This window comes from Strix uralensis, chromosome 11, assembly GCF_047716275.1.
Source record: "Strix uralensis isolate ZFMK-TIS-50842 chromosome 11, bStrUra1, whole genome shotgun sequence".
Lineage (NCBI taxonomy): Eukaryota > Metazoa > Chordata > Aves > Strigiformes > Strigidae > Strix > Strix uralensis.
The window spans coordinates 22,291,255-22,315,096 of NC_133982.1; the positions used below are offsets into that span (position 1 = coordinate 22,291,255).

The following is a 23,842-nucleotide window of genomic DNA, read 5'->3' on the forward strand; positions in this document are numbered from 1 at the left end:
AGGGATCCCAAATTCATTTTCTTCCCTTTTCACATCCACTTTGCATTCATTTTTGGAAATAAATGATGACCCAGGTAACCTGTTTCTCCTTTCTATGTAAGCCATTTTATGCAGGTCTGTGGAGACCTTAATTTAAATAAGTCAGGCCAAAACTAGGAAGCTGTCCTAATAAGATCCTAAAGAATCAAGTCCTAATTTCCTAATGGCTATTTTTTTGCTTGATTTCATTACTTTATTTTAATCCTCCTTAGGACAGATGAATCTTCAGAGAACTGGAGTTTGAACAAGATCTCGACCAGGATCCAAAAATCAGATGCTTGTTCAAACTATTCAGACCTTAGAAGTATGTAAAACTGAGTGGAATGGTGAAGAGAGCATGTTTTCTCTGGAGACTTATCATTTCACTTTTGCCCAACACAGAAAAAGGATTGGGGTTTTTGCTGCGTATTGGCATTTTTAGTCTGAGTTTGACTATAGAGGTGATCTCTCTCCTTCCAGCCCTGCCCTGACAAGTGCACAATTAAGAACTTCAAAAAAGGTTTGATTTTAATTCTGTAAGTAGGTGTATCATGTATCTCTCATCTGCTTTTTACAGAGAACTTGGTATTGTTGCTTAAGGGGGAAGAGTCTAATTTTACCCAAGTCAGAGTGTATCATATTATTCCACTGTTTTGCAATAGGTTTTTTAATAGTTAACTGTTTCAAAGTGCTTAATCTAGTTGTTCTTGACCCTGGACGTTGTCATTACGGCTTTCCATGCTATCTATTTTGCATGAAGGTGATTCTTCCACATGGGGAAATCAAGCCTTAAAAGATCTAGATAGGTGAATAGAAAGCAAAATTCACCTACCGATCTATATGAGGCAGTAACACGGAAATTAGTGAAAATTTGGTATTTCCGACTTAATACTACCAAGGTCTTGACATCTCCTAAGGACAGATTCCACAATCTGTGGAAGTTTTGAACATGCAAACCCCAAAGGATTATACCCAACTAATGTATATTCTTCTGGTGAGTAGCCATAGGGGGTGACAAAAGCAAGGATTATCACGATAAAGGGCATGTTTTGGTATTTCATTATTCATTTACTGTAGTGTGTATGTGGGAAAAAAAATGGAGCATATAGGAAGGGTCTGCTAAGGGGAAGTTTTTTACATAAATCTATTGGTCATATGCATCAATAGTAAACTCCTACATTGTGTTCACCAAAAGTAGCTCCACTCAGAAGGGGAGAGGAGAAACAGCCCTCAGCACCCTTGTTCTGGATTCTTTCTTGCTGTTTGAATGGTTTGTTAGAGCAATAAACATGTAGTGCTTTGGATTTCTGATTAGTTAAAATTGCATTTATTGCACATAACGTTTTGTACAATACTTGTAGATAGATATATGCTAATGAATACAGCAGAGGAATGTGTGAAACTTAGTTATGCATTGATGTTAAATTCAAGCTTAGAATAAGTGTGAATTGTGTAGCTTGGTTAAATTATTAATTGATATTCATCATCTGCCATCCTAACTCTTAAGTGAAACAGAAGAGATTCAGTAGTTCTATACTTTTAGACAAGATTAAGCTATGTTTTTCTGCCTAATCAAGTACATTACTATCACCTTTTAATAAAAATCTTTGCTTTGAGCAGGGTACATGGCAGAAAACATATTGCAGCTACCAAAGGAAATATGGTAGGTGATTACTTGTACTTTTTCTCTTGGGTAAGGTCCATGAATTTAAGGACTTTCTCATATTAATAAACAGAATTAACAGCCTGGAAATGGAATAGAGAAAATTTGTATCTTTCCTTTCCACTTACCTTTGCCAGTTGTTCATGAATTTCTAATAAGCTTGGTCTGCTGAGCTTATTCCCACTGACGCTGCCAGTGTTTCTATAATAATCAATTTTGGGAACTGGATCCACTGTGTTATGGCCAAAAGTCTGTAGATAATACATTTTAGTGTGAGTATCATAGGGATGTAAACTAGCTTCTGTTTTCTCCCCATTTTGAAGGAAATTGTCATATAATTCTCTTTTTCCTGGTCTGTAACTGATTCTCAGTCTGTTATGTGCTTCGTCAGTAAAAGATGTTTCTTCATAATGTGGTGGTTCCGAGCCCACATCCTCTTGGGATGTTTCATTGTTGTCATGGCTTTCATTAATTATGTTAACTTGAAACCGATTTGCATTTGGATCCAAGAATACATTTGGCGAATTATTTATTGACATCTTCAAGGATGCAATAGACTTAGGTCACTGATCCGTTTACTCTTCTGTGGCTGCAGCTAGTTAGTTGCAGCTACAGCAAAGGGCTCAGCACTGTTGCATATGAAGTCTTTGCTCTTCGAATAACAAAGTTCTGAGAAATTTCTCTTGAAATCTCTAAGTAGTCTTCCTAATGTTGTCTGCTGTGTTTCTGCTGTAAAAAATATAAATAAAACATTTCTATTAGCTTGCACAGTTAGATAAATTTTCCAACATAAGCTCTCCCCTGCCTCACCAAATATCCATGAGACTGTCATCCTATGGCTAGTTGAGTTAAAAATTAGTTGAGTCAAAGACTGGGTTTGTGGGGATGTTTCCATCTGTGACAGATGCACTCGACCCCTTAACTAAACTAGCAGTAGTTTGTTACAGGCTCCAAAGGACATAAAGGCCTAAGCTGTAAACGGGCCAAGAACTCCTCTAGTTTCAATCTGCTCTCTGAAAACCCGCAAAGGAGCAGAGTGGCACAGTGAGCATTGATGCACGTGAGCCTGGAATACCAATCATGTGAATAACACATGAATAGCAGGTGGCTTTTCCAAGACTCATTTATTGAGGAACAAAGGAAGTTGTGAGTACAAGGGGTCTTATGCAATACTTTTTCCATCACATGTAATTTGACTACAAGCCAACCACTTTATTCCATAAATATGACAGCCTAAGTGAGCCTTCTTTGAGCTCTCCCTGCTATGCTGCCTAGCTGCATGGCAGTGATCTCCCCTTGAGTTGGGACACCTCTCAAGGTTGCTTATCAAGGCAGAGAGACCTTTTGCCAGCAACAGATCTTTGGTAAGCGACTGATAGCACACATAACCTTGTAGTTTAATTGGTATCCTTAATGAGCAAAACATATGGTAACATTGATTTTGTCTTGGAAACTTTGATTTTGTCTTGGTAACTTTGATTTGTGCCTTGATAGTTTTGAATCACTGTTCAAATGATTGTGCCATACAGTAATAGAGTGAACCTTCCCCTTGAACTTTGTTAAGTCACACTTTTACAACATCATATTAAAACCACTTTTGCTAATGCTTTTGATGGTGATTCTTTAAGTGACCTAAATCACACATTTGTGACAGTCAGCAATTGGCAGTCAGCAGGATCCTAAATCAGGATTCACGGCAAACTGGCATAGTTGGCAGAACCCTAAATCAGGATTTGCGACACTATCTGTATAAAATGGGCTTTGGATCAGATTCCAAGTACCTAAAATTGATTTTCAAATATAGTGTTTCTTCTAATAATTCAGTGTTTAATTGAAGCCAGTGAAAGTGTAGGCAGTACAAGGGATATGACACAAGATTCCATGAAGTCCATTTAGTGTTCAAGTTCCACTTAAGTATTATGCTACCATGTATATTTCTCTCATAGTCTAAAATTAAATTTGCATTAAAAGCTTGAATCAAACACATTTTTTTAAATTAACTACAAAAGCTAGGCTTTAAGTTTTCAGTAGTTCCAGGATGGCGACAATTTGTGATCAGGCAATTAAGATATAGCAAATTGTTCTTTTTTTAAGTAAATAAAATTAATGTAATATGGAGGAATAAATAGGCCACTGAAACAGATCCAAAAATAGCATTGGGTTTCCTAAATTATAATGGAGGAAATAAATGACTATGGTAAAGTAGTAATTATTGAGAAATATTAAAAATAGTCCTAGGCGTTGGAAGGTTCATAGAATTTTACACTCAATTTTATATTTGTACACTCAAAATACCCTTTAAGATGATTTGAAAGAAATTGTAGCAAGTCATAGAATCGCACAGATTGGAAGGGACCTTGGGGGCTTATCTAGTCCAACCTCCCACTCAAAGCAGAGGGAACACTGAATGTAAATCAGGTTACTCGGGGCTTTTACCAGTCAGGTCTTGACATCTCCTAAGGGCAGATTCCACAATCTGCCTTGTCAGCCTGTTCTACTACTTAATTGTCCTCAATTTTTTTTTTTTTCCCTTTATATCCATTTGGGACCTTGCATGTGTCACTCTATTACCATCACCTCTCACTCTTCTGCTGTGCAAAGAGCATGGCTCTGCCTTGTCAGTAACCTCCATGGAAGTATGGGGGCGCTGCTTAGGTTCCACTAATGCTTTTTCTTCTTCTGGTTAAACAAGCCCTGTTTCCTTATAGGGCAAAGGCTTCTACCTCCGACCATCTTGTGGCCCTCTATCAGACACACACAAATTTATCAACATCTTTCTTACATGGGCATGTGGCGGGGGACAAGTAGACAAATTTAGAAACTGGGTTCTAGGTACAGTCTGATGAGTGCTGAATAGAGGGGAATGATCACTTTGCTTGATCTACTGGCTGTGGTCCTGTTAACTCAGCCCAGGACACTTTTCACCTTCATTGCTCCCAGGGCATGGTGCTGACTCCTCTGTAGCCTGCTGCTCACCAGGTCCCTTCCAGAAGAGTTGCTTCCTGCCAGTGAGGCCCCAGCCTGTATGGTGCAGGGGTTTAGTTTGTCCAAGGTACAGGATTGGCATTTGTCCTTGTTGAGTGTCATGACATTCCCGTTGGCCCATTCCTCTAGCCTGTCTAGGTCCCTCTGAGTGGCAGCCCATAGAGAGGCGAACATATGATAGTTGTACAATCTGCTTCCCACCTCCACTTTGCCCCACAGACCCCCTCAAAAAAACAAACAAAAAAAACCCCCAAGAGCAAAAGAGGCACTTAAATATAAGGCCTTTAGTGGGTTAAGTACCATTGCAGCAACTTACAGCATGGCCTAGATGGCCCTGAAATGAGCTGTTGAAACAATGGCAATCCATATGTCTTGAAACATACTTCTAAGGAGATAAGGGAGTGTGATTGTATAGACCTGTATAGTTCCATAGGAGTCCAGGTCTGTTCAAACTGACTAAAACAGAATATGCTTAGACTTTGAAACTCTGCAAGTGTATGTAAAACAGAAACTTTTAGAAACAAAATATATCTATATAAAGGAATATATGAACTGAAAATCTGGGTAAACAAGCCCATTAGAGGCATTTTTTAAAGTTTTGTGCTTTCACAAGAGGTTGGACTAGATGACCTCCAGAGATTTTTTCCAATTTAAATTTCTCAATGATTTTGTGAAATGCATTTGGCCCCTTGGCACAGAAAGATAAAATATCTCATCAATGTTTATATCTCAGCAATATAAATTTTCTCTAAAATCACATATCAAAATTATAATTTGAAGAGCTGATAATCAAATGTCCTCCATCTTCAGTGTGAGATATAGCTAAAGCACATTTTCTCAGTTCTTTCATCATCTATAGATAATATTCTGCTGTCACCTCTTCTGCTATGATACCACTTTATAACCCCCTCATATTTATGTTGGTTTTCCTGCTTAACGTTTTGTAAGCCTCACAGCAATATGTTACATTTATTTAGTTTATTTTACTTCTGCGGGGTTTGGATGATCAATATTATTATTATTATTATTACTACTACACATTTCTGATCATAGATAGCATTCTGCTTCCTTCAGCCTTTTCAAGTTGTAAGGAAGTGTTTCATCTTCAGGCATGAAGGACAAAAACAAATCTTTTGTCATTAAGGTCAGTGAAACTAGGTTTGTTTCCATTTCTATGACTGAATGAAATCCTGATTCTTTGATGCCAATGAGACTTTTGCTACCAAGTAAAATGATTCTGTAATTTCACTGTCTTATTTCCATAATATTACTATTTTGCTAGGAAAAGAAAAGTCTCTTACCTTTCTGCTGTTCTTGAAAATAATACTTTGATTTTCACAGTGTATTTCCAGAGGTGTCTCAACTGTTATTTGCCATTAATTTTGTGTTTAGTATTCTAACACTGCACATAAATAATCAAGTTTACCTTATTCAGGATAATTTAACTTACCATTCAATCCTGTGTTTTTAGGGAAGGACAATCTGCCTCTTTTATTCATGCATATGAGTGTGTCCCTCTCTTTGAGGCATTACAGACTCTGCCTTATTGGCCAGATTTTCCTCCTGCTTAATATACTGAATAGACCATCCAATCCCTCTCTTTCAAAACATTTCTAGGTGGTGATTTAGAGAGGCATTCTAGCTTGTTAACTATTAACCAGCAAATGTACCTATCCATTACAATGACTGGGTTTATGGTATTGCAAAATTTCTAATGGGCCTGAAAATACTTTTGTTATCTCCATTTCCCTCCCAGCTATGCCTGATTCTGTGCACAGATCATGATCTCTCTATTTTTCAGTTCTGCATATATAGTAACGGAGATAACAAGAGTTCAGGCTTCTGCTCAGCACATTTTATGCAGAAGATTCCAGTGGAGTCAGCGGGATCAAACATTGGTGGGTCCCCTTGTCCTACATGCGTTTTTGAACCATTTGCTCCTAACCCCGTTCAAAGTTTTACTCTGTATTTTTAAGGAAAACCTTTGAAAAATTATGTTCTGTGTATTCTTTCTGGGAAGGCTGACTCCCTTGTCTTTTGAGGGTGCAGAGAAGGGCAGGCAGGAAATGATGAAGCTTTGTAATCATGAGGGAATTTGATAATTGCTTCCAGCAATAGATTGAGTCAAGAACAAAAGTAGTAAGACAGTATTGGGGTTCTTTGGGTATGTTTGCTGTGTAGTTTAGAGATAACTGAACTATATTTAACCCAGATAACTTAAGTACCTTCAGCATTCTAACCTGACAGCACAGAGCTCAGCTGTGCTGATTAGGTGTATGTAAAGAGAATGACAGTGTCAGGTCTCTGCAGTGGGTGATCCTATCCAGCAGTAACAGATCACATGAATCAGTCTACTGATATCTACCTTTGATTTTGTGGTTAAATTAACTAGGGTAAATACAATATACTGAATCTCTGAGGGTCTGGCATTTTTTTAAAATGCAGAATCCAAAGCAGTTTAAAAACTCTTACATTCACAAAATTCTTTTATGTTTTATAATTCAAATGAATCACTGTAGATTAGTGTTGGCTGTTCCTCTCTTATATTCTTCAGACAGAATATTCACATCCTTCCCTGTACAATCAAGTATTTCATGTTCCAAATGGCACTTGTGGTCTGCTGTCCCACTGACTGCCTCTGCCTAGTATATAGGGCAAAAGGGGCAATATGTATTTTTCAGAATACATGCAAAAGAAACCAACTGCTGTAACTGATCTCCTTGTCTTTGCTCCTTGTTGCAAACAGAGCCGTTTAGCAAAAGTGACAGTGCTTAAAATTCTAATGCCAACCTTCTTAAAAACTGAATTGAATTTCTGTCAAGTACTGTCACACTTGCTAAACAGCTGTGTATACGAGGGTGACCTTGAATACCCAGATTTGAGTCTCTGCTTTCACTGTTAGTTCTTCTGCCTTGATAGGATCTCCTATGACCAATTCTTCAGCTTGACAGTCCAGATCATACACTGTGCACAGCTGTAGGAGCACAAACTGAAGAACCAGCTGTGGAGAGGGGCTGGAGAGTAGAGAGATCTCCCATCAGCTCTGGACCCCTGTCCCTTTCGGGGGCTGAGTACAAATGGGGATGCAGTATGACTGTCTCTGCTTCGGCCTTGCCAAGCTGGTATAACTACTGCTGGGAGCTGTTAACCAGACAGTTTAAGTTCCAGTTCAAACTGAATCATCTTCCACAACCAAGTGGAGTAAAAAAAATGGCATGACTTGACCAGTTCAGCCAGACTGTAAGATTGGTTACTTAACATTTACTTTTTCCCTTTCACCTAAAATTTTTAACAATATGTGAGATGCTGGTGGACTGGGACTGTGGCGGTGTGGTTTGGACTGGAGTTCTGAGCAGGTAGTATGTTTTGTATTGCTGAATGTTTGTAGAGTAAAAAATTTCCTTAATGATGTTTGTTTCCCTTCCACTAATTCTGTTTGACTTTCTGTTGCTGCAGAGTAGGAGAACAGAGACCTATCAAAAAAATACTCTCCTGAGAGCTACACACTGATTGCAGAGGACCACATCAAGTTTCACACAGGAGAAGCAACATACACTTTCCCTATAAACAGTCAGTAGTACAGGATCTGCTCTTCTTGGAAGGTCAGAGGTGAGTTAGCAATTGATCTTCAGCTTTCCCGTCAGTTCCTTATTATTGGTAGCATGGACCAACACTTGTTCCTCTCATCTCAGCAACATGGACACACACCTCTTGCAGGCACTTCTGCTGAGCCACAACCATTTTTTATTCCCCACATTTGTATTCTCAGTATACAATCACAGTCTCTAAGCTTCAGAAAATTGTGTCAAATGAGGAGGGGAGGGAGTTACCACTTAAGCATTCACCATTCATGAGCCTGTCTTTTGTCCTTCACCTTTCTCTCCAGCCTGTCATGAGATACAGTAGAAATGAGATTCTCCTCTGAAGAGGCAGATATCATCTGAGTCTTAAAATACTTTTTGGCCATGATAACTTTCTAGTGAATTTTTTATTGTAGTGTTTCTTTGCTGTTAACCATTTCTTATCTACTGTTCCATTGTTCCTCAAATAAAAAAAACCATGAAGTGCCTTTTGAGTTTGCAACAGATATTTATTTAACAAAATGGATGCCACCAACATATCTCCAAAAGGCAGATATGTATAACAAATTAACAACAGTTGGTTTCCAAAATGAAATCAACAACAATTTTAAGGCAGGATATTCTGTGAGTTTTCATGCAAGAGCATATTCAAATGTTCCTTTATCCAACCCCTCAACTTCATCTTCCCATGTAGAGGAAGGCATACTACTGTAGGGGTCGAGCAAGATTTTGAAGCATCTGATAATTAGAAGTCCCAAGAAAACACACAAAATCCCCACAAAGGCAAAGCCAGTTTTTTGCTCTAAAGTCAGAGGGAAGGCAGACATTTCATTGACACTCATGCTGGCTGAAGTGTTGCTGCAGTAATTACTGCTCATCATTGGGCATCACATCCTGGTGACTCTGTGGGATTTTCACCTCTATTGCTTCTTTGCCTGCATAGAAAAGTAGAATCAGTTTGGTTAGATCTAAATGGGTGTGTATATCCGAGCTGTAGCATATGAACATTTCGAAATGAAAACCAGCCTGGATTTTAGTAGTGTCCTGTTGTTTTTTCACATTTAAATTAATGTGGTAAAATCGCAACTTTTAGCCTCTACACACCATCCACTTACTGGCCTCTGTTATGAGACAGCAAACTCACAATTTTCTGGCTTTCTGCCTCTTCAAAACAGAGTAATTTGAGCACGTGGCTGTTGCAATCAGTGCTTTGTCAGACTGGGCACAAGCCTACAGATTCTGGTTTGGCAATACTCACCAAGGTCTCCACCTGGAGAAACCAGTACATTTTCTGAAATGGCTTTATGGCTCAGTCCTTAAACTAGTTAAGCTCACATTGACTTCAGATGGAATTTCAGCCAAATAATGTGGGTTTTGCTCATGTCATTTAGCTTGTAAACCTAAACAAATAGATTCAACTTGTAAAACGAAACATTCTGTGTGCAATTTTAGTGAAGTCTTGGGCTCCATTTTCAGAAAAATGCTGTGTGCATTTTGAGTTTGTAAGAAAGCGAGCATATTGGTAAAATTGCCCCTTCACCTTCCTCTATACATGTCCACTCTTGTGTATGAGGAAAGATCAGTGGGAGAAGAGGTAACAGAAGTAAATTCCCTTCCCCTAAATGTTGCTCTCATTTGTTTCTTCTCCTTGGTCTTCCCCATTAAATACATACATATCCTGACATTTTTACAGGCATAGTAAACACCAGGTCTGAACATGCTCCTCATGGAGCTCAGGGGACTGACCCTGATGTGTGTCCTATAGGGGCAGGATGCTTGAGCATCTCCACCCCACCATTGCTACCAGGAGAGCTCTGTGTGTTTCCAGCCAGGAGAGACTTTCATTTTTGTCTTTTTAAGGAGATTTTATAGATTTTAGTTGGTGGTGGGAATCATTCTGCTTTATTTTAGGTTTTCCATCAGATCTTTCTTTTGTCTCTATAGGCAGCAGGAGAATTGGAAGGACTGGGACATCAGAAGTGCCAAAGGACAAAGACATTTTTATTCTAAGGTTGGAGCTTGAGGTTTTTTGGCTCTTGTTAACACCTATTTAACTAACACGCCTCGGGGGAAAAGTCTTTTTGTTAAAAATTTATCCATCTTTCCCCAGGGAATTCCCAGTATCCATTTATTTCTTGGCAGAGTAATTAGGCCACCCAGAGCTCTGTGCTGCCATGGCTACACTGCTTCAGGTACCTGTGCTGCTAGCCAGTTTAAAGGGAGCTCCAGTATCTGTACTGCAGTCATGCCTGAAAGTAGCCATATCCTGAGTCAGGCTACAATTAGTAACAACAGGAAAACTAAAAATAAGATTTGGTATTCCTCAGAGGACAGAAATGGACAGAACTTTTATCTTGTTTGGTGTCTCCTTCCTCACTTCAGAATTTGTGGATTTTGGAATATTATGCTAAAGAATGAAAATTTTAAAAAAAGGATTAAAAGGACAAGGCACAAGTCTTTTTCTTTTTTCCAATAACCCTCAATATATTAGGCATTAAATAATATGGTTTCCTATTACAGTCTTTACCCCTTTGCCAGAGCATAACAACCAACCATGTTTATTCTATAGAGCTGTGGATGAGATCCTTCCTTGTTTTGAATGATATTCTGCTCTTTGGGTCATGCTGGTTTAATTCCTGTTAAATTGGAGAAAAGATCCAGACATAGCCTATGGGAATTAGAAGTAATGTCAACAACAATCAATATTTATTTTCTGAAAATACATCATCGATAAAGCCCACCTGCTGTACGGATTTTCATTGGGCATACTTCCAATTTTTCTATTAAGTTTGACCTTCTGTAGGAAAAAAAAAAAATCACAGAAAGTTCAATATCACAAATTTATGTCACAAATCAGTTGATTTGAACACGAGCCAGTCAAGGAAAAAAATTACCTTCCAGAAGTCCTAGGACACTGGGTTATAAAAATTAAATTAGAGGCTTATAAAATGATATGTAGACACTACCTGGGAAAGCCAGACCCAAAAACCTGATTGTTATCCTGAAAGACATGGAGAGAAATCTTGGGAACAGGCTGGCCATGGAGAACCCTGCATTTGAGCTGAGTCCAGAGAAATATGTATGTGTTTGAGGTGACATTTCTTCACTGTAGAAAGTCATATTCCAAGAATATGACTTCCAGCCTTACTAATTTTTCAGATTACACACTGGAATTAGTGGGATTTGTTTGTATGTTATGAGTTTGTCAGGAGATGTTATGGGACAGATCTCTGCAAAGCTTGACTGATGCTGGAACATGGAGTAGTAAGAATTTGACTGAAACAGCTGCATGAGAAAAGAGTGGCCATTTTGCTTAAGCTTTAAGTTCTTCTCTTCCTTGTCCCAAATTTCAGAAATTGTAATTGAAGCCTTAAAGTTCCCAGAACATTTTGCTCTAATTATGTATCCCCAACACTGTGGTACCAAGACTGACCTTGAGTGCCTTTTTACTGTTTTCACATTTTAGTGCTGCATACAGGTTAGATGTCCTCTCCCAGTTAGTCAGACACCCTTTCATTTGCTGCAGTGTATGTGTCAAGTTGTGAGTCAGAAGACCATGAATACTAACATGGCCTGGATCCAAAAATCCTTGAAGATAACCTTTAGGGCAGTATGATGGGGACAGGCATTATATCAGTTAGAATCTGCAGAGTCATTTTGTAGGGGCTGGCCTCAGACTGATCCCTCTTGACTTCTTTTTATAGGTCAAGACTCTACTCATCCTTTGATTTATTGCCTGTATAAAAACACTGGCATAAAGAAAGGCTCTTTAACATCCTGCTGTGAAATAAAAGGCCATTGGAGGCCCTTGTGAGGCCAGAAGAAACAATCGGAGTCCTAGAGAAAATAGGAATGAGGAAAATAACTTGGCACATAGACCCCTGAGGTAAGAACAGAGGTATGAGCTGGGGGTGCTGGCTGCACCTGTGGAGGGTGAAGGGGAACACCATGAGCTCTAAGTATTGTGAGGCAGCTGGAAGAAAGATGTTGAAATTCTTATTCTAGCAGCATCACCAGCTCAACTCTGCCAATCTTTGGTGTGGATTGAAGATCCCAGCCCCAGCTTTTTGGTGGTTTGGGCGTCAGTTTTTTTAGACCTAGCATTCACCCCTATGTTTTTGGAGATACTGAGAAGATTAAGACAGTAGCCAGTAAGTCTGTAATAGAGACTTCCTCAATAATCTTCCTTGTATTTTGGGTTTCAGTCCTTCCCTCATAGAAACCCCTATAGGTTTTTTTTTTTTTTTTTGTAATGGCTCAGTACTGGAAATGAGTACCCGTAACGTCTGCTCAAGCTGGGAGCATTCATCCTCTTGGCATGATTAAGCCTCAGGTGCCTGCAAACTCACTTCATAAACGATAGTGTGTAACAAAATGGACTAAATCAGTTGCCATCTGTTCTCCCCTTGGATGTCTGCAGCCCAGCTGCTGGTTCATGGATCTGGTCATTCTGAAAGTACTTCAGAATAGCTTCAGTTCCAGGCTTGTGTTTCAGTGACAGCAAACCTGAATTGAAAAGGTGCTGGTGTGGTTAGGGACATAAACAGGCATCCTCTGGGAGTTTCAGCAGCACTTCATTTACACTTAGCTATCTGGTCAAGGAAACTGAACTGTATTCCAGGAATGCTATTACAGGAATTGGGCATAGGAGGTGGTAGGGCAAAAGGATTAGCAATGGAAAAGACCTAACGAAACAGGAATCAGCAAGAATGTGGAATTGTCCAAAGGGTCTAAGCCATCTGAGTTAACAACACATGGCCAGAAATGCTGCAAAAACAGCTCTGTGACCACACAGCCAACCTGTCATGCTCCTGTGCACACTGCATGCCTGTATTCTCGGAATTGCTGGGGAGAAGGCTGTCTCTTTGGGGTAAGGTTTCTAAGACAGCATACAGGGAGATGTAAGGTAGGAAGGTCAGGGCATGGATGCCCAGCAGATGAAGGCATGGCTAACTGTTCTGCAAGGAGAGCAAAGCCCCACAAAAACAGGCAGTGCTTTTGCAGCACTCAGGGTGCAGGCAACACTTTCACATGAATGGCATTCCCCTGCAAAGAAGCAGCAGCCGGGCAGTGACACTTCCAGCCTTCAGACAAGCAATGAATTGCAGAAATGAGATTTCATCCTTCGTAAATACGCAAGCCTGGAGTCTCTGTTGGACGAGAGCTCCTGTGCTGTGAATTCATATACGTGGTCTAGGTTTGGATAATATAGAGGGACAGGAAAATAAAACGTTCACTAGCATCATCCTGAACTTGTGAACGTGGGAAAGTGTTGCCTGCCTCCCCGGGGCTGGAGGCTGCGAGAGAGCGAGCACCTGCAGAGCAATTGTTGCTGTAGGGTTGCACGCAGAGCCTTCACTTTCACCGGCCCCGCGTCCCTGGGGGGGCGCAGATTTGCGCGTTTACCCTCCCTCCGCCCCTCGGCCGCCCCCCGCCCGGGGGTGCCTGCCGCCCGCGGGCCGGGCCGGGCGGTGCCGCAAGGTCAGGCCCCCCGCCCCCCCCGCGCCGCCCGCGCTACGAACCCTTCTCCGCCGCGCCCGCGCTGCCCATGGTGGCGGAGCGCGGAGCTTTCCGCGGCTCCGGGCCCGGTTCGGCCGCTGTCGAAAACCCAGGCTGGAGCCCCGACGGCTCGCGCGGCTCCGGCCCCGGGGGACGGGGGGTGGTCCCGGGCGGCGGGGGTGGCTCGCCCGGGCTCCCCTCGCCACCCGGCGATGCGACCCCGCCGGGAGATGCTCAAACCGCCCTAATTAAAAAATTAAACGCGGCCGCTGCTGCTACCGCCTCCTCCTCCTCCCCGCCCGCCCCCTGCCATCGCCGTTCAGCCGCGCTCCTCTCCAACCCCCCCTTTGCACGGATTAAACTGAGGAGCGTGGAAACTTCCTGCAAAACACTACGTGCGGCGCATCGGTAAGGGCCCGGCCCCGGGCCGCTGCGGAGCCGCGCGGGAGCAGCCCTCCTCCTCCTCCACCTCCTCCACCTCCTCCTCTCCGCTCCCCCGCAGCCCAGGCTGGGTGACGGGGCCTCAAAGATCCCTGCAGTGATGGAGGACGGGGCAGCGGTACCCGCAGGAGGGGAGCTGCCCTGCCGCCCCCCGGAGCCGGGACCCCCGGTACCGGCCGGCGGCGAGGCGCCGTTGCTGAGCCGCGCAGCCCCGCCGCCGGCGCGGAGCAGGACCTGTAGAGCCGCGCTGGGTGCCGCGGCACAGCCCTGCTCGCCGCGGCACAGCCACCCGGCAAGCGCCGAGCAGGGCTTGCCACACTGATGCTGCGTTGCTTCGCGTGGCGAGCTAAAAGCCCCCGAGGCTGCACCTGCCGTGTGGCCTCGGCTCCTCCCGGTAGCTTTAATAGTAATGACGGTTGAGGCGTAGAACATGTGGCGACATGGCTGGGAGCCGCTGCTGGTGCGGAAGCCGAGACCTCGCTCCTCATCCTTTCCTTAGCTGTGTGTAGCTGGTGGTGTATTAGGGAGGCTTCCATTTGCCGTAACAGCAGGTGTTTAAGGTGGATAAGGAAAGAGGATTTCTTTTCCCAAAGCTGGATCTGTATATTGCACTAATAAATAGCAAATCTGATTTAAATTATAGTGAATCCATATTTGTGTGCCACCCTGCTGAATACACCCTTGCAGGGATGCACGTGTGTCTGTGGAACAGGACTGTATCGTAGAGCTACTAGCAGAATTTGTTCTGTAGAAAATAATTTTTAAATGCCACATGTTTCTTGCTACACACAATAACACTAGGATAGGTTAAACCTTTTTCTTTCTAATACGAGCTGGGGAAAGGGGTTTGCATTGCCTGCCATTTTAATGCCTGATTCTTCTACTGTGTCTCCAGTGGGCTTCTGAGCACTGGGTAGTCTCAAAAAAAAAAAAAAAGCTTTCTCCTGCTAGCAGAACTAATGGTTAAACCGATGGTTAACTATGCGCTTGCTAATGGTTTTTAGTTTGATCTTCTAATGTGGCAGCATCAGTCATGTGGTAAACAATGTTTGTTGCTGAAATTATGTCAAGCTAATTTTTGAAGTGCCTCTCATATCTAAAGATCTATGAAGACTTTATAAATAGATTGTTTTAAATAGTATAAGATTGTGCTTTCAGAATATGTATATAAGGAGCCTCTTCTGTTCCTAAGGAGCTCTAGTTTTCTTTTTTAGCCCTGTCCCTGATTTACTTGGGGCCCCATGAAGGTCTCTCGCTAGAGGGAAACAGCTATGGTTTGGGATTTTGGGATCAGCAAACACACAAGGGCTTAGAATTTCATGGTGCCCCCTCAATCTAGCACAACTGTTTCGGGAGAGTGACGTAAATCCATGTTTTTCCGATAACTGTTGAGCATTGCTATACTTGGAGAACCTTACTGTAAGTAGGTCTAGGTCTGGGGAGTAGCCAGGACCACTATATCTGCTCTCTCTGGGAATGAGGGGCAATATTGACGGTAGAAATACCTAAACTCTGAGTAGGTGTCTTGCCTCTTCTGTCAGATTTTGGGCATGGATACTGGGTCTTGCACTACCATTTTTCCTGGAAGAGATTTACTTGTGGGATCTTTCTCCCTATAGATCTGATATTATCCTTTCCTCTCGGTATTCTTGTCGGAGTGAATGTCGAGGGGCTTTTTAACCGTGAAATAATTGCCCCTCTTGTACTATGGCGTGGCAGAGGTTGCTGAAATCACTATTATTTCTAGGAATCTGATACTCATGTTCTCTTTTAAAGACTTTACTTTTGGTTTTATGTGTTGGAGATCCACTTTTCATGGAAATGAAACTGGAAAAGAAACTGGTAGCCACTAACAGGCAATCAGCCTCCTTCTTCAGCTACCAGTTGTCAGCAGACATTATTTCTGTTCAAGATGTTATATTTTAAAATGGAGAAGTGATGGAATGACTTAATATTTTCCTGTATTTCATTGCTTTTTCACTTGAAAGTCACTACTTTTGCTCTTGCACAGGAACAGTGATTTTCTGTAAGGCAAATGGGATAGCAGTGTATATGCGACTGTGCTGGATTCATGGACAAATGGAGTGTTCGCTACTCTTCGCTTTCTATTTCTTTAGCAGGCTTCATCTTCTTTGTATTCAACAGAACAATAACTATTATTTCCATCTGACTTCAATCATATTTGCCGTTGATTCAATCCTTATTTTAGGGAGTGTTGTGTTTCCTCAAAGAAGAGCCCTTGAACAGAAATAGAGATTTTATAATCATCTAGTAATTTGGTACATTGACATTGCAAATTCAACTGGTCTAATTTAAGGTTGGACAAGGCACTTAAAGCCAAGTGGGTGCCAATGAGTGAAAGTCAGTAAGGAAGTCTTAGAGCTATTAGCTGGTTAGTACTTTTTGATGTTTAAGGATCATTTGGGTGGTGTAAGTGTGAAGAAAATGTTAACAATTTTGAGAGATAACTTGCTTTTCAGTTTAGCTTTGAACAGCTCTTTGAGTATTCCTCCACAAGCAAACAAACTCTCCTTTCAGTTGCTAGAAATTTAAAATGGACTGATGATGGTAGAGTCAGTGAAGAATACTGTGCACAGAAGAAAAAGATCAGGTTGAAATTCTCCTCCTAAGCAAATTTAAGCAAGTCTAAGCAAGGTTATGAAAACATGCATCATCAGAAGGCAATAGTATATTGGGGAGATAAAAGCACTAATAGAGGGCACAGTGAAAGAAGGAGAATTATATATTAATTTATGTAGAGGATTATATATTAATTTATGTATTGATCAGAGTTGCAAGTAGGAATTATCTTATGTAATTTAATTCAGGGTATTTAATGTTTTAAAAAGGATAAACACCTCTGTTCTACCATCGCTTTTTCTGTAGTCTTAAAGGACCTGAATCTGTGTGCTTGTCCAAAGGCCATGCTCTTACTAGATACTGACTTCACCAGGGGCTCAAACATGTAGTCCACAGTCCTGGGGGTCCATAGGGTACTCCTCTGGTGACTGCCAGGAATGAGGCAGAAAAACAAGTTCTACAAAGCAGTCTTCCCATGTTAAATATCTGAATAAGCCCACTCTCCAAATAGGAAAAGCTTAGGGATTCAGAAGCTTAAGAAGGTTGAAAATCACAGCTTTTAAGTCCAGCACACATCAGTGTTAGTGTTGGGGAAGGTGGAAGAGTGCATGCATACAGTGAAAACCAACAGTGCCACCTGGTGTGAGTGGGACAGGAGAGTTGGTCCATGAAGAGGGCAAATGTCCCCAGGTATGTCCCCAGCTCCTCCACCTTGGGGTTGGGGTGAGACCCTAGCCAACAGGGAGAGGGCAAAGGGCTTCTAAGACCTTAGGTGGGATGGGTTCTCTTTAGACCTGCAGGAGGTAGGTGTTTACTGCCTCACTGTGAAAGGGGGAGATGGTGGGTATGTTAGGGTCACTCAGCCTGTCATTAGAATCATGGAATGGTTTGGGTTGGAAGGGGCCTTAGACACTTCCAGGGATAGGGCATCCACAACCTCGCTGAGCAACCTGTTCCAGTGCCTCACCACCCTCACCCTGAAGAACTCCTTCCTTACATCTAATCTAAATCTACACTCTTTCAGTTTAAAGCCATTACCCCCTGTTCTATCACTACATGCCCTTGTAAAATGTCCCTCTCCAGGTTTCTTGTAGGCCCCCTTCAGGTACTGACAGGCTGCTAGAAGGTCTCCCCAGAGCCTTCTCTTCTCCAGGCTGAACAACCCCAACTCTCTCAGCCTGTCCTCACAAGGGAGGTGCTCCAGCCCCCTGATCATCTTCGTGGCCTCCTCTGGACTTGCTCAAACAGGTCCATGTCCTTATGTTGTGGGCCCCAGAGCTGAATGCAGCACTCCAGGTGGGGTCTCATGAGAGTGGAGTAGAGGGGGAGAATCCCCTCCCTCGACCTGCTGGCCACACTTCTCTTGATGCAGCCCAGGATACCCGTGGCTTTCTGGGCTGTGAGTGCACATTGCTGGCTCACAGTTAGTTTTTATCACCCACTAATACCCCCAAGTCCTTCTCCTCAGGGCTGCTCTCAATCCACTCATCACCCAGCCTGTATTTGTGCTTGGGATTGCCCTGACCCATGGGCAGGACCTTGCACTTGGCCTTGTTGAACTTCATGAGGATTGCACAGGCCCACCTCTCCAGCCTGTCCAGGTCCCTCTGGATGGCCCATCCCTTCCCTCCAGCGTGTTGACCCCACCACACAGCTTGGTGTCGTTGGCAAACTTGCTGACGGTGCACTAGATCCCACTGTTCGTGTCACCAACAAAGATGTTAAACAGCACCGGTCCCAACACCGACCCCTGAGGACGCCACTCGTCACCGCTCTCCACTTGGACGTCGAGCCGTTGACCACAACTCTTTGAGCGCGACCATCCAGCCAATTCCTTCTCCACTGAGTGGTCCATCTGTCAAATCCATGTCTCTCCAGTTTAGAAACAAGGATGTTGTGTGGGACAGTGTCAAATGCTTTGCACAAGTCCAGGTAGATGATGTCAATTGCTCTTCCCTTATCCATCAACACTGTAACCCCATCACAGAAGGCCACCAGGCTTGTCAGCCACGATTTGCCCGTGTGAAGCCATGTTGGCTGTCACCAACCACCTCCTTATTTTCCATGTGCTCTAGCAGAGTTTCCAGGAGGATCTGCTCCTTGATCTTGTCAGGCACAGAGGTAAGACTGACTGCCCTGTAGTTCCCTGGGTCCAATTTCTTTTCCTTTTTAAAAATGTTTCCCCTTTTCCAGTCAGCAGGAACTTCACTGGACTGCCACAACTTCTCAAATATGATGGACAGCGGCTTAGCCACTTCATCCGCCAGTTCCCTCAGGACCCGTGGATGCATCTCATCAGGTCCCATGGACTTGTGCACCTTCAGGTTCCTTAGGTGGTCTCGAACCTGATCTTCTCCTCTCTTCTCTCATTTGGGACCACATACGTTGTGGAAGAAAGGACCAAAATGCAAGCGGTTGATCAGATTTTTTCTTTTGTAACTTCATCAGCTAGAGTAATGATTTGGGGGTAGAGAGGGTAATATGAATTGTTGCAATATAGGACTAGTAAAAGTGCTACCAAAAGTCTGGGGTTATGCAGCCTTTTAGGGGTAAAAAATATGTGATCAAGTTTTAGGCTCTTAAGCTGTGGTTGCATAACACAGGGAAAAAAAAGATAATTAGGTATATTTAAGTCTTCAGTGGGGGAAAAAGAGGTTAGATCCCTGCAGATCAAGTAGAGCAGGTCTGTGTGACTGATCCCACATCGTGGGTATAGGATGCAGCACAGTTTTTCTGGTTTTAAATATACAACATGCAGAACAAAAGCCTCAACACACAGTTCCATTCCTGTAGCAGGCATTTATTTGTACAAACTTTTACTGGGGGGGTGGGGTACAGGGGGGTGCGTATCTGAGCCAGTTAGTGCTGTTGAAGACTTATCTGGGGTGGGGGAGGGAGAACAAGAAAGAGGAGGCAAACTGGAAAGGTGTCAAAAGGACACGGGAGTGTGTGGAAGAAGCAATCAGCACCGCTGCTGCAGGTGTGAAGGTCTGTGCAGTAGGTGGGCTCGAGCTGCGAAATGGGTGTGCTCTGCAGCACCCGGCTGCAAGATGGGAGATGCTGCCAGCACACAGGCTCTTGCATTTGATAGTTTGCCCTTTTGAAGTGTAAAACGTTTTGTTTTCCAAAGTTAAAAAAACCCAACAATTGCAAAGGGATCGTTTGGGGAATAATACTTGCTTTACTTCAGGTCCATTATAGCTATGCAAAAGAGGGTGTCAGCTGCAGACTAGGGTTAATTTTTTTTAGAACAAAGTAAAGCAGTGTAGGTTGGGTGCAGCCTTAGGCAGTGCAGACTGGTTTGGAAATACTTGTGGCTGTGCAAAAAGGAATCTTTAAATGAGCTGCAAAAGTCAAATGATTTACAAAGCAAATCTGTTAAAGCAATCCTTCTCCAGGTGTACTTGGGACAGGGTCTAGAAAATGCTAAGCATGTTTTGGTGTCATAGCAAACAAAACAAGAAAAAGTATGTGCAACACATTCACCATGCAGGTATCATATAGGTCAGAACCATGTCTGACTGAAAACAGTCATTTACCAAAAAAAAAAAAAAAAGGACCAAAAATAAAAACATATGAGGCTCAGAAGTCACATTCTCAAGTTCCATTCAAAGGGACTTTCAGGAAGATAGAACTTTTTCACAAGTCCAGCCCGATGAAAGTGTTGATGAACTGCTTTTGATCATGACTTAACTGGAAACAAAATTAAAACCAATATTGAGATGAACTGAAGACCAATTAAAATGATCCTTCTAAAAGGGTAGTGATACATATTTGGTCATTAGCAAGTTGAGAGCAGTGACTTGTTTGTCAGTGAGGACTTGAGACTTGGATTTCCTGGAGAGTTTCTGTACTGAAAAGAATGCTGATACTTAGAACACACGTAATTATTTTAGCTCCATAAATGCTACTTGTACAAAAGACTTCCGAGAGTAGTTCCTTTACAGTTGCTTATATTTACATATATATGCGGGAACACTAATAATATTCCATTATCCTCAACTCCCCGTATAAATCAGTGCTGTTAACTCCTGCTTGCCAAAAATATACAGCCATAATGCCATACATCCTATGCATAACTGAGAAACACTATTTACATTAGGGGACGATGGGAGGAATTTGTTAGGACAGCACATCAAGAACACTTTTAACAGTTTTGTACTAAATGAGGGATCCCTTTGTAACAGGAACATGCCTCAGAGACCATGTCTGTCTCCTGTAAGGACATGAACAGAGGCAGAAGAGATGTTGGAAGCCCATGTACCGAAAGATAATTTAAAAATATTCTCAGGAGACATCTGTAGTAAAAAATGAGAATTTCTCAGCACAAATACAAGCATAGAAAGATACTGTCTTTCCATTTTTCACTTACTATGCCAAGGAGATTTTTAAATTTTTATTTCAATTGTTTTATGTGCAGAAATCTTCCTAGGGAAAAACTTAAGCTTTTCTCAACACAGTTTTGTAGACCACAGAAAACCCACTTTTTAATCCCAATTCGCCCCTGTCAGCTCCCTAACAGCTCTTTGTGGCATTGTTCTCCCATTTTTGTTACTGTTCTTTGAAAACAGAAATATTGAGTGATTATGTGTGAGACTTCTAGAAAAGGATGCAAGACTCCCATAAAAGTCCTGAAACAGGCAACTGAGGTAAAAAGAATGTTATAAATAGGAGTTGTGGTGCGAGGGGAACAGGGCAAAGCTAGCAGCATGCCTCCAGGCTTTAAGTGAAACTATGCCCCCATGCAACTCTAGTACGGTACAGCTCTACATTTATAGATGTGTATCACTGTATAGATTGTACAATTATCATTATTTATTACAAAAGACATTGAGTGACAACTAATTGTACTGGTACAAAACTATGTGTATGCTGGGCCAAAAAGGCATACAAACTTGAGAAGGCTGCAGCTGAAATAGCCAGTGGATTACGTAGGCAGACTCTGTGTAAGAAAGTCAATAATTCTTCCCGTTACTATCATCCACAGGCCCATGGACATAGGAATTCAGCATCAGCAGCTTGGTGCCATAATACTGGGTTAGGGAGTATAGGATTCCAACACTTGAGATGCTTCATGCAAAGCACGGTCAAACAGAGGTCTGGTAACAGGGTTTAGTAACCTGAACATGTGAATTACTTCCTTTCATCCTGCAGAAGTGAGAGCTGTAAAATGTAATGACAGTAATTTCAAGTAAACATTAACTATTTCAGTGATGATTATTATCGGAAATACCAAGTTATTTATCTAATTATGGTTAATGTGTGAACAGAATTGCACCTCTTATCAGACCTCTAGACATGCCTTTCTACCTTCATCTGGGATGTAGGGTGTTTCTCCAAGTAGCTTTCTCCAAAATCTCAGGTGTTACCAACACCTGGTGTGACAATCATGAGGACAGACAGACAAAAGAGGGTCCCAGCAGCTCATAAGGAGTTTACTTCCAAACCCCACATTTGTCCAGGTCAGCGATTCTTAACTGTCTCTTGCCAGAAACACACTCCAATAGAGATGTGGAGCCTCTGGACTGTTCAGCTTTTCTTAACCTTCATTTATGGTTTTCTTAAAAGAAGTGCATGGATTCCTGTGGGTCAGCAACCAGAAGCCACTGATCTAAATTCACTGCTGAGGGCTGAATGGTTTTCCTTATATAATAGATGTTAATACACCGTTTGGTGATCCCTTTAGAAATACTTTGATACTTGTGGCTAGTGAAATGATTAAACTTTGTCCAAAGGATAGAAATTATTTTTTTCTTTTAAAAATATTGCTTAAAACCTATTTTCCCCCCAAGTGATAGAGAGAAATTAGAATTGAAGAAGCGAAGGGAAGCTGAGAGGAATATGTCACAGATTCTACCTCGTAAGTAAATTAACATCTTCCAGGATGAGTGATAGAGAATGCAAAATGTTTAGTAGTGTGTGTGTGTGGGGCACGGACCTATGTAATTTTGAAATTTTATATTAACAACTATTCATATTTAATTGTGATCTATATTTAAGAATAAAACAAATGTCCATCTAGAAGCTTCCAGTGCTCTAACTACAATTGAATTTGCAGCCTAATCTGCCCAGTAGCTTTATATGTTTATAAATAATAAGACATCTGCAGTTGGAGGACAATGTAGGTGCAAGCTGATAGCTTTTTAGTCAATACTAGAAGAGTGTCCCAGCACCCCTAAGGAGGCTAGGTATAAGGGTTGTATTTGGTCTGTGAGCTGTCTCAACACAGGTTAAGGGATGATGTGGGTCCGCAGAATTCAGGAGTCTTCATTTCCTCCTGAATGTGGGGATCTTCCTAATGCTGGAGGTACCGAAATGGTGGGAAAAAGACATAGGCAGGAGGAGTACTTTACTGGTGACTACTCTGATTTTTGAAGGAACAAGGAGATTATAAATGTAGGAAAAATGCAAGGCAAATTTTGTTTTAAGAGATATGACTTCAATTCATTGTGTATTCCTAGCATAAAATTTGAATAATAGGTTACAGTCTATTTTCTGAAGTAGAGAGAAGGCAGTGACCGTGGTGACTTGCTTTGGAATGCGGATGGTCCCCAAACAACAGGCGTGATGCTCAGTTAAGGGTCAAACAGGCTGCGGTGGACAGTATTATTATAAAGGTGAAGAGCTGAAAATGTGCAATGGCTTATTTATTGTTAACACCCTACGGCTTTGCAGATAAGCTGTACGAAACTGGCTTTTGAGAGGTGCGGGGGTCACTGTCCACCGCAAGAGGTGGTTGGTTTCAAATCAGGGGGAATTTGCCCGTGGCAGGTTGGGGAGACAGCCTGTCTGCGGGGGATGACTAATGACCCGGGAGTAGGCCCGAGCTTGGGGCAGAGCTGCCCCGCGCTGAGCGGGGGGCAACAGCGCCTAAGGCCCGGTCGCCCACCCGGAGCCGGGGCCGCTGGGCCACGCACCCGAGCGGCGGATCCCGCGGGACGCGGCCGCGCTGTGCCGCTCCTGCGGGAGAAACGCCGGCTGCGGGGCGGCCATGGCGGCCGCGGGCCGGGCAGCCCACCAGCGTCGCCATGGCAACCCGTAAAGCCTCCCGGCGCGTCCCCTCCCCCGCCCCGCC

The 23,842-nt window shown here is 42.5% G+C and overlaps 2 protein-coding genes and 1 long non-coding RNA gene across 9 annotated transcripts in view; 1 reads left to right on the forward strand and 2 right to left on the reverse strand.

Annotated features, from left to right (window-relative positions):
• SLC12A1 (solute carrier family 12 member 1) overlaps positions 1 to 6,181 on the reverse strand; it is a 52,093-nt gene extending 45,912 nt beyond the window's left edge. For 3 of the 4 annotated variants that reach the window (XM_074880787.1, XM_074880788.1, XM_074880784.1), the window contains exons 1-2: positions 5,968 to 6,106; positions 1,810 to 2,410 (exon numbers count right to left, since the gene is read on the reverse strand). In XM_074880787.1, coding sequence (XP_074736888.1) covers positions 1,810 to 2,220 — 411 coding nt within the window. In that variant the 5' untranslated portion in view covers positions 2,221 to 2,410; positions 5,968 to 6,106. The other variant, XM_074880785.1, reaches the window with a different exon arrangement.
• Positions 2,796 to 10,778, forward strand: LOC141948408 (uncharacterized). Its single transcript, XR_012630460.1, has 3 exons — positions 2,796 to 3,045; positions 8,123 to 8,275; positions 10,192 to 10,778. It is a non-coding gene; the product is annotated as an uncharacterized LOC141948408 (long non-coding RNA).
• Positions 8,736 to 14,013, reverse strand: CTXN2 (cortexin 2). Of its 4 annotated transcripts, XM_074880792.1 has the most exons (4): positions 13,770 to 14,013; positions 10,989 to 11,044; positions 10,801 to 10,883; positions 8,736 to 9,182 (listed from the first exon to the last, which is right to left on the reverse strand). In XM_074880792.1, the coding sequence occupies exon 4, from the start codon at positions 9,126 to 9,128 to the stop codon at positions 8,880 to 8,882; it is 249 nt and encodes an 82-aa protein (XP_074736893.1). In that variant the 5' UTR covers positions 9,129 to 9,182; positions 10,801 to 10,883; positions 10,989 to 11,044; positions 13,770 to 14,013; the 3' UTR covers positions 8,736 to 8,879. The 4 variants fall into 4 exon arrangements, with proteins under 4 accessions (XP_074736893.1, XP_074736890.1, XP_074736892.1 ...); XM_074880789.1 differs by lacking the exon at positions 10,801 to 10,883; XM_074880791.1 differs by lacking the exons at positions 10,801 to 10,883; positions 10,989 to 11,044.
• Between the last annotated feature and the right edge of the window lie 9,829 nt (positions 14,014 to 23,842).

Excerpts from the sequence above, each read along its gene's own strand:
- CTXN2 (XM_074880791.1), bottom strand. The coding sequence starts at position 9,128 with ATGATGAGCAGTAATTACTGCAGCAACACTTCAGCCAGCATGAGTGTC.